Here is a 9,855-nt window from a genome sequence, read left to right on the forward strand (position 1 = left end):
ACACCACACATACACTCATACACTGACACACATACACACGCACACCACACATACATACACACACACACACATACACTTTCTCTTTCTCTCACACATGCACACACTCACTCACACATATACGCATGCACGTACACACGCGCACGCACATGCACACATACAAACTCAATACAGGTACTCTTATTAGTGTTTATATACTTACTGTTTTGGATTTACCAAAGTTTGACACCCAATAGCCGATGTATTTTTCGTGCTGGGGTGTCGTTAAACATTCATTCATTCATTGTTTTATATATATGTATGTTTTAAGAAGGACCATGCATGAGATTATCAGTTACAAAACACCTGTGCCTACAAACAATGAATATATGTCCATTGCCTTTCACGGAGGGACTTTGTCTGGCAGTAATGAATATTTGTATAAACCAACATCATAAAGCGTAACTTGCATTATATCATATATATTTTTATTATTTATTGATATATGTTGATATAGGGGAATATTCTCAGAAAGAAGTCATAGGATTTGGTTCTTAAGACCATCTCTTTAACCAGTAGAACAGAATAGAAAAAAAAGTAGAATATTGTTTTCCTTTGGGATATTTGTCCAATATTGAAGTTGTGAATAACGATCTTAAAATTAACTCTTCTGGAGGATCTGCAACAGTTTTGTCGAGAGCAGAGATTTACGTTTGAAACCATAATATGTTTGTTTGCATACTTAATGAATTTATACTAAAAGGAGATATATGAAATGTATCTAAAACAAAAAATTATTCTCTTTATCTTTTAACAGTATGTACATAAAGAATGTCTCTCTTTTTGTTATACGGGCGGGACGTAGCCCAGTGGTAAAGCGCTCGCTCGATGCGCGGTTGGTCTGAGATCGATCCACGTCGGTGGGCCCATTGGGCTATTTCTAGTACAAGCCAGTGCACGTCAACTGGTATATCAAAGGCCGTGGTACGTACTATCTTGTTTGTGGGATGGTGCATATAAGAGATCCCTTGCTGCTAATCGAAAAGAGTAGCCCATTAAGTGGTGGCAGCGGGTTTCCTCTCCCAATATCTGTGTGGTCCTTAACCATATGTCCGACGCCATATAACCATAAATAAAAATGTGTTCAGTGTGTCGTTAAATAAAACAGTTCTTTCTCTCATTTTTGTTATGGTTTTATTATTATTATTATTATTATTATTATTATTATTATTATTGTTATTATCATCATCATCATCATCGTATGTAATTGACATTACAGCCTATGAAAATAAAGATGATCACCTGCACCAGCTCTTTATCACGAAGAACTCATTTCTCTGCAGTGAGGTACAGAAGAATTTCAATGCATTCTGCCGTGGATCAGACATTGCAGAAGAGCATCTGAAGAAGCAAAATGTTAAATTACCAAACAGGTACTATCCATGACTATCTGACTTTGTGACAAACATGTTACTTTAAATGTTTGTTGTATTCAAATTCATTTCTATTGTTATATATTGTTAGATAGACAGTATAGATGTACCAAACAGGTACAATGCATGACTATCTGACTTTGTGCCAAACATGTTACTTTAAAAGTTTGTTGTACTCAAATTCATTTCTATTGTTATATATTGTTAGATAGACAGTATATATTCTGAAAGTTGAAGTGTTAACTCAGTTTTAATATCTACTTGTATTTATTTTTTATTTTTATTTTATCAACAGACTTCAAGCCGTGAATGACTTTCTCTTCCCATTGTTCCTGACATCCAGACAACTGCTGCTGATGTTGGATGCATCACTGAATCCTCCGTACTTCTTTGAAAGGAATGATGATGGGAGTCTGAAGGTTATCATACAGGGCTGGGGCAACCAGGAGGATCTGTTCGGCTACACCCCACTTGACCACGACTCGGATGATGGAAGTCTGAAGGCTGAACATGCTGCTGATGCAGCAAAGAAACTGAAGATAGATCCTCGTCGAGAAGTCACATATGATGTTTTTGCTAATGAGGTCTGGCCGAAGATCCGTAAAACAATGTCAGTTGACTACCACCCAATGTTGGTGTGGACTGAAATCATGTCCTTCATTCGAGGATCATTTGAGGCTCTCACTAAACCAAATGGAATCCTGGAGAAAGATGAGTACATTGAGTTAGGATGCAAGCGTGCGCCTAATTTTAGTGGAGATCGTGACAAGATTTATGCACTATTTTTGAGGTATAATCACTTTAAGAAACAGAATTTCTTGTTTGATGAGTCAGATCTAATTTATTCCATCTACAAGCGGCTGTGGAACCTCGAGGAACAACCTTGGGTGTTGCATCAAATGTACGTGGATGAAACTCAGGATTTCACCCAGGCAGAATTGGCAATTCTGATTCACATCACACAAAATCCTAATAACATGTTTTTATCTGGAGATACGGCACAAAGCATCATGAAGGGAATTAGTTTTCGCTTCTGTGATCTGAAGACACTCTTCCACTATGTCAAACGGTCACTAGATGCTGTGAACAAAACCAGATCAGTTGAAGTCCCCACAAACATGTACCAGTTGACACACAACTACCGGTCACACAATGGTATTCTCTCTCTTGCATCTGCCATCTTAGATCTGATGGTTGAATTTTTTCCAGAATCATTTGATCGTCTGCAGAAGGACCAAGGTTTGTTTCAGGGACCTCCGCCAGTTCTGATTGATTCCTGCAGTCCTGGAGATCTAGCTATTCTGTTGCAGGCAAACAAGCGTAAAACATCCCACATTGAGTTTGGTGCACACCAAGCCATTTTGGTTGTGAATGATGCAGCAAGAGACTCCATTCCTGAAGAGCTACGACTGGGCTTGATTCTCACTATCTATGAAGCAAAAGGACTCGAATTTGATGATGTGCTGCTGTACAATTTCTTCAAGGATTCTTATGTATGTTCTGTTATTATCATTAATACATAATTACTGGGTAATTTGGATAGTTGATCTATAGGATTATGACAGTGAATGTAAATACACCAAAATAGCTATGTATTGTCGCATGGTGTGTAGTATGAAGATAATAAAGCATACAAAAGGTTGGGTTTATGTTTTGTAAAATGGGCGCTTTGTTTTCTCAAATATTGTTTGTTATACTTGTATTGGGCTACATGCATTCTATGGAGACAGGAGAATGAATAAACACTAAATATAAAAATACTTGTAAAACTTGCTGATTTTAAAATGTACTTTGTGTATTGGTCTGTTTTTGTGTGCTTACTCATTCATTTATTGTTCTGTTCATTGATAAGTGCGTATTTTAGGCTTCCAAAGAGTGGCGAGTTGTGACACAGTTCCTGGAAAATCTGAAAGAGAATGTAGATAATACAGATCGTTTTGAGAATCTAGTGGTGCTTGACGAAGGTAATTTGTTACAATTTATATCTCACAGTGAGAATAGTCTAATGGATGATGCCGGTAACTTGATATACCTTATGTATCGCACTGTAATTTTGTGATGCTTGATGATCGGTAACTTGAAATGTTAAAATCTTGTGGTCGTTAAGGAACATTGCTATTTATCGTCAATGTCCCAAATTACGTTGGGCTTTAAATTCCGTGATGTTTATTTTCTCGTGCTCTATGTCCCGGAGCAAGTCACTGGCTATCCAGAGACAGGCCCCGGGACGGACATGCTCGAAACTCTAGTGGTATATGAGCATGTAAAAATTATTCGCACTCGCACATTCTCGTGCTCGGTCCGTGCAACCAGCACCAGCTTTGTGTCGTCTGCTGGTCGTTCATTTGTAAGGCTTTTCTAAACAATATAGAATTTCATCAACAATAACATTTAAACAAGTAAGAATCTTAATAGAAAACTTTACAAAACCCTAAAACTATTATATTACTACCATTTTATTTTTATTCCATAAAATCGTCGACATTGGGTTCAGATTGTCTCGTAGGAATTGTTAGTACATACGGTGCATATCACATGACGTCACGACACATGCTAGATCAACACGGTCAAAGCAATGAACTTTTATGCTTTTCACATCTCTGTTGTTAGACCTTTTTCAACTATTATATTCAGTTTGCAAAAGGTATGATGCAGTTTTCTTCCCCATGTGTAGTATGTAATGGGCATAATCCATTTGGAATGATCGTAAATAATACTGTGTGTATAATTTGTTTTAATTAAGATTCATGCCATTACAAAATTCACATCAAATGTTGTTAGCTATCATGGGAGAGGGGGAAAAAAGGTGAACAGTGTATATTTCAAAAACCTTTGACTTGATGTAGTGACATTAAAATGTATACATTTTGAAGTAAGCAGTAGCTCCCTACACATACTCTATAAAGGAATTCGAAACCTAACACATTCCCAGCTTTGTTCAATGGGGTTACACTTCTGTTTATTTGAATGTATTAATTTGACATTAAGATTGTTTATTTTTCGCCTGAACTGATTTGGGATAAACAGGTATTTGATTTCACGTACAGTAACTGCAAAATGTACAATAGTATTTCACTCATAACAGGGAAGATATTTTCCATATTTTCTCAATGAGAAATATTCTGCATTGGTCTAACGAACAATACTATTGGACGATTTGACGCTTACAAACCAATGATCTGGTCGGTACTAAATATGACGTCATCACAATTTGGCACAAAATGACGATGTAGTTTAAAAAGTTTTGTTTATGGCTCTCTGTTTTGGGTGTTAAATTTATAACAAAATGTAATTTTAATGCAATTCGTTATAGATTTTTAGCAGAATAAAGAGAACTCATTTTCCAAAATTATCTATGAACGTGACTAAATTATAAAGTTATAGCAATACGTACGTGCATATGTGTAAAAATAAAGGCTTTTAGAGAGAAAAAAAATAGCTGAGGTAATAAACAGAATAACAAAGCTCGTGACAACTGAACATTATTTCACTCGGGACATAAATTTGATAATAACTGGTAACTCGTTTATTATCCTCTATTTATTACACACCAGTGTAAGATGTTGCCCATGTCATAACAATCACTCAATATCTAACTAGTGTAATATTGGCGTGACGTGAGCATAACATAGACCACTTGCTGACCCAGTTCGTAGAAAAATATTGTACAGGTCTCGACATCTGCTTACTTCTGCGTTGTGGGCTGTTTGCAGTTGGTTTGTAATAAATAAAATATTAAATGCCTAAATTTGTGTCAAGGTTAACACATTTTTTGAACGTGTAGGACAGTATAGTCTAATATTTTATTGACGCGGAAATGTGGTTGTTCCCAGAGGTTTTGAGACAGCCATCCCGACTCTCGACCTTTGCCGGGTCAACTCGAACCAACACAAGGTGTTGAACTCTGAACGAGGCACCTGGACACGGCACTGACCAGGGCTCGCGTTCAACGTGTGGATTCTTTGACGAGAGGGGAGGAGAAACGAGCGCCCATGTTTTGAGTAACTTTCAAAGCCAGGACGGTCTTGTGCGGGAATCTTTTACTGGGGCAGTGACAAATCAACAGGTAAATTTGGTTGCTTCTGGCAATTTTCGCCCAATTTATCCATTATAAAATCCCAAATAGGTGTTTCTGGGGTTTGGGGGTGTGGCTCGCCCGGAATGCGTTAGATCAATATGATGAAGCCCTTTATAAACCCAATCTCTGAGATGGCTTTTTCCCATCCTCACCAGTGTACGGGGTAATATGCTGTCTTTGTGCTGTGAGAAAGTGCATATAAATATCCCTGCAGGTAATAGAAAATGTAAGCGTGGTGTTGTCTAAGACAAAAACAAAATAATAAAAAATTACCATGTCAAAAATTACCAAACATTTGACATCCCCATAGCCATTGATGGATGAAATCGATGCAGCTTAGTGGTGTTTGTTAAGCAAAAACAAAACTCTTAAGTTTTAGATTTGGACAGCATCACAGTTTGCTGAGAAGTCCTGGAGCTGCAGACTGTGAGAACAACGATGGAGAATGAACTTATGAGAGACACCGCATCTATGACAGTTCCACTAAGTGCTACAAAAGGGGCTGGCTGTGAAACAAAAGAAATGATTGACAAGGCACACAACAGGTAGAAATAGATAGCTGAGTGGGTTGTAGTGATTAAAGGTTTTCGTCCTTGTAGTTCAACTTTGAGAGGACAGCACGGATAGTAGCCATGTCAAATCACATATTGTCATTGAGTGGTGGCCACATTTGGTCCTGTGAAGTCAGTGCACAAGCGTTAATTCCATTTCATATACAGGATGTTGAGTGTTTTAAACAAAAGGTATTAATCAGGTATCGACACGTTTTGCTACAGAACAAGGTTTCATTGTTATATATAATATATCTATATATAATATAATATATATATATAATATATATATATAAGATATATATATCTATTTTCAGGCGCTTGAAGATATCCAGACTCGAGGGGCAATTCTCACAAGACAATAAGGGAATTCTCACACGGCTCGTAACTCAGTAATCTGTCTGTAATTGCCTGGAAATTACAAGACTGTGGGAAATTGGTAAAGGCAGCGAATTGATTTTGAAAATGCCCACGAGTCGGGAGCTAGCTGCCCCGGCATTGTAAGAAGGGTGGAACAGGTCAGGACTTGCTGCTATTGTTACAACGAAAATCTCAATTGTAGGGTTCCAATAGTGACAAATTTAGATTTCATTCATAATTATAGTCACTTTTAGATGAGATGGGGGAGGGACATCATTGATAAAAATATGTTTTTAATTTCAAATAAGCATTTTGTGGAAGAAATGTATTGTGTAAACTTATTACTCTATATATTTTTGTCTCACTTTGAAAGGTCCAACGGCAAAGTTTAAAGTTTCACTACTCCCAATTAAACGCTGCTTAATAGTGCATTCTATGAATGTTCGTCTTAATGCATGATAAATGTGACTTTTTAATTTTAAATTTATAATTTTAAAATAAGATATCTTAGCAGTTTTATCTAGTGGAAATGTTTTTTACATCTGTCAATTTCTCACACACCTTTGTCTTACATCTAAATGAAAAAAAAACTTTTTGGTTTGGTTTACAGTTACATAATGACTGTTCATCTCCAGAGCATTGTTAAAATATGAATTACAAATCTATTGGTCCATATCAAAATGACATCTATGAATGGTTCATGTCATTATATGCTCAAAGAAATTTAAAACGTTCATTAAATTGCATTTAAGTTTATTTGTTATTAGTGTTACTAACGATGCATTGAAATGACCAATCTATGGATGCTAACTGTCATCGACATCAATACCTTTATGGTAGGCCCACAATGTATATCGGCAGAATCTGGTTTGTAAATGTTTGACCGGCCTCTGAGCGGGTGTGTCGTGGTTAGGCCATCGGTTGTGCTATTCCTGATGTGGGAAAGGCAAATTAAAAGATCCCTGGCTTGCCTGGTCGTAAAAAAGAGTAGCCCTATGTTGCAACAGCGGGTTTTCTCTAAAAAAAAATGTGTCAGAAGGACCATATGTGTTGACGTCCAATAGCCGATGAATAAGATAAAAAAAAATAAAACATTTTTTTTTTTCTGTGGGGTTAAATTTTGCTACAGTTTTCTACAAGCGCTAGAATGTGACCAGCCGATTGAAGAAGCACTAGACTCGCAGCCGCATTGTTATGAACAGCTTGGACCCTTTATAAACTGTTGATGATACTCTTCAAAGAAAAGCTCTATGACGCAGCTCTTCGACCTGTCTGCGGCAGATACAAGATGATTTCGGAGTGTTTACAAAATATTACTGTTTTACCTTTAAAAGGACAGTCCTCCAAAGTTACATAATAACAATGTGGAAAACCAAAGATATACGCTAAATACATAAGTGTTTACAGCCAAATAAAATTAATGTAATACTGATCAAATTTATTATAGGGGTAACGAAAGGCCTACAAACATTATGTCACCAATTGTAATTTTAATGCATTCAAATTGACAGATAAGGGTTGCTATTTGAAGGAGATGCGATGAAGATTTGCAATCTTATCAAAGAAACCCCAGTTTACACCAAGTGGAAACACATTTACAATTTGTTACTATTGAGTTTATTGTACAAAGAGTATATTGTGGATTTGTAAATCATGTAACAATGGCGAAATTTAACACTGTAACTGAGAATACACCTTAATGTATAGTTTGAGTCAAGTGGAAAACACTATAGCTAGATGGAAAATGAGAATATATTTATTATATTCAGGTTGTAGTTCGCTTATTTTTAAACATGAATTAGGTGTGGAATTATTATTCTGCTCCTTGTGATATAAAGAAACAGTGGGATGATTCACAATGTTAAATCTGCATTGACTATAAAATCCGCAATGAAATTTACTGATGTCAGTTTTTTCCACCTCAGGGTACCTTTTAAAAGTATTGATCTTGTATATTTGTGCTGGTTTCGTATCAGATAGTGAGTGACTGTGCTCCATAATAATATTAATGAAGTTTTCACAGTAGAATATGATCCGTCTACTTGCTACCATGATGCTTCACAATTACTTAATTAAGGTTCATCACAAGTCACGGGACCAGAACTAATGATAAATCAATTTCTGTCTGGAGTCAGGCCACGAGTCTTATCGGAGGTCTGACACGGGATGGGCCATGTTCGAAACCCCTAGTGGGACTGGAGCACGTTAAAATAGTGCCTACTATCTATCTATCTATCTAATGATAAACAGACAAGTGTGAACCTGTTTCCAGGATTTAAAGTCTAAAGGTTTGGACAGCATCACATTTTGGTTGAGAAGTCTGGAGCTGCAGACTGGGGAAAACGTTGGAGATGAACTTATGGACACGGGCCTCAATGACGTTCCACAAGTGCTACAAATTGGGCTGGCTTGTGAAACAAAAGAAATTGATTGAACAACACACAACAGGTAATAATGCGGAGTGGGTTGTTAGGTGATTAAAGGTTTTCGTCCTGTTAGTTCAACTTTGAAGGAAGGCACGGATTGTAGCCATGTCAAACACTTTATTGTTCATTGAGGGGGTTTTGGCCACATTTGGTCCTGGTGGAAGTCCTGCACAAGCGTTAATTTCCATTTCAATCGGATGTTGAGGTTTTTCAAAAGGATTAATCAGGTTCGACACGGGTTTTCTACAGAACAAGGGGTTTCATTTTTATATAATATTATTATATATATATAATATTATATTATAAATTATATTATAAGATATATTAATATTATTTCAGGGCTTGAAATATCCGAATGAGGGGCAATTCTCACAAACCAATTAAGGGAATTCTCACAAGGCTCGTTACCAGTATCTGTTTCTGTTTGCCTGGAAATTACCAAAAGTGGGAAATGGTAAAGGCGCGAATTGGTTTTGAAAATGCCCCGAGTTGGGAGCTACTCCCCGGGGCTTTTAAGAAGGGTGGCCAGGTCCGGACTTGTTCTTTGTTACAACGAAAATCTTCAATTGTAGGGTTCCAATAGGTGAAAATTTAATTTCTCATAATTTATTCTTTTTAGATTGAGGGGGGGGGACATTTCTGATAAAAAATGTTTTTAATTTCAAATAAGCATTTTGTGGAAGAAATGTATTGTGTAAAATTTTTACCTATTATTTTTTGTCCTCACTTTGAAATCCAAACGGCAAAGGTTAAATTTCCCTACATCCTTAAACCCTGCTTATAGGTGCATTCTATTTGGAATGTTCGGCTTAATGCATGAAAATGGACTTTAATTTTTAAATTTATAATTTTAAAAAAAAATCTTAGCAATTTTATCAGTGGAATTTTTTTACATCTTCCAATTTCCCAACACCTTTGTCTTACATCAAATGAAAAAAACTTTTTTTTTACAGTTACATTATAATGTTCATCTCCAAGGCATTGTTAAAATTGAATTACAAATCTAGGTCCATATCAAAAAGAATCCTATG

The 9,855-nt window shown here is 36.4% G+C and overlaps 1 protein-coding gene across 1 annotated transcript; it reads left to right on the forward strand.

Annotated features, from left to right (window-relative positions):
• Window positions 1–1,255: 1,255 nt before the first annotated feature.
• LOC121390965 (TPR and ankyrin repeat-containing protein 1-like) lies at window positions 1,256–8,832 on the forward strand (the record flags this gene model as incomplete). The annotated part of the gene is made up of 6 exons (XM_041522781.1): window positions 1,256–1,409; window positions 1,705–2,902; window positions 3,274–3,373; window positions 4,044–4,053; window positions 5,243–5,303; window positions 8,671–8,832. Coding segments are annotated over 6 exons (1,685 nt in total), but the record flags the coding sequence as incomplete, so codon positions are not given.
• Window positions 8,833–9,855: the final 1,023 nt, after the last annotated feature.

Source organism: Gigantopelta aegis, unplaced genomic scaffold, assembly GCF_016097555.1.
Source record: "Gigantopelta aegis isolate Gae_Host unplaced genomic scaffold, Gae_host_genome ctg11216_pilon_pilon, whole genome shotgun sequence".
Taxonomy (NCBI): Eukaryota; Metazoa; Mollusca; class Gastropoda; order Neomphalida; family Peltospiridae; genus Gigantopelta; species Gigantopelta aegis.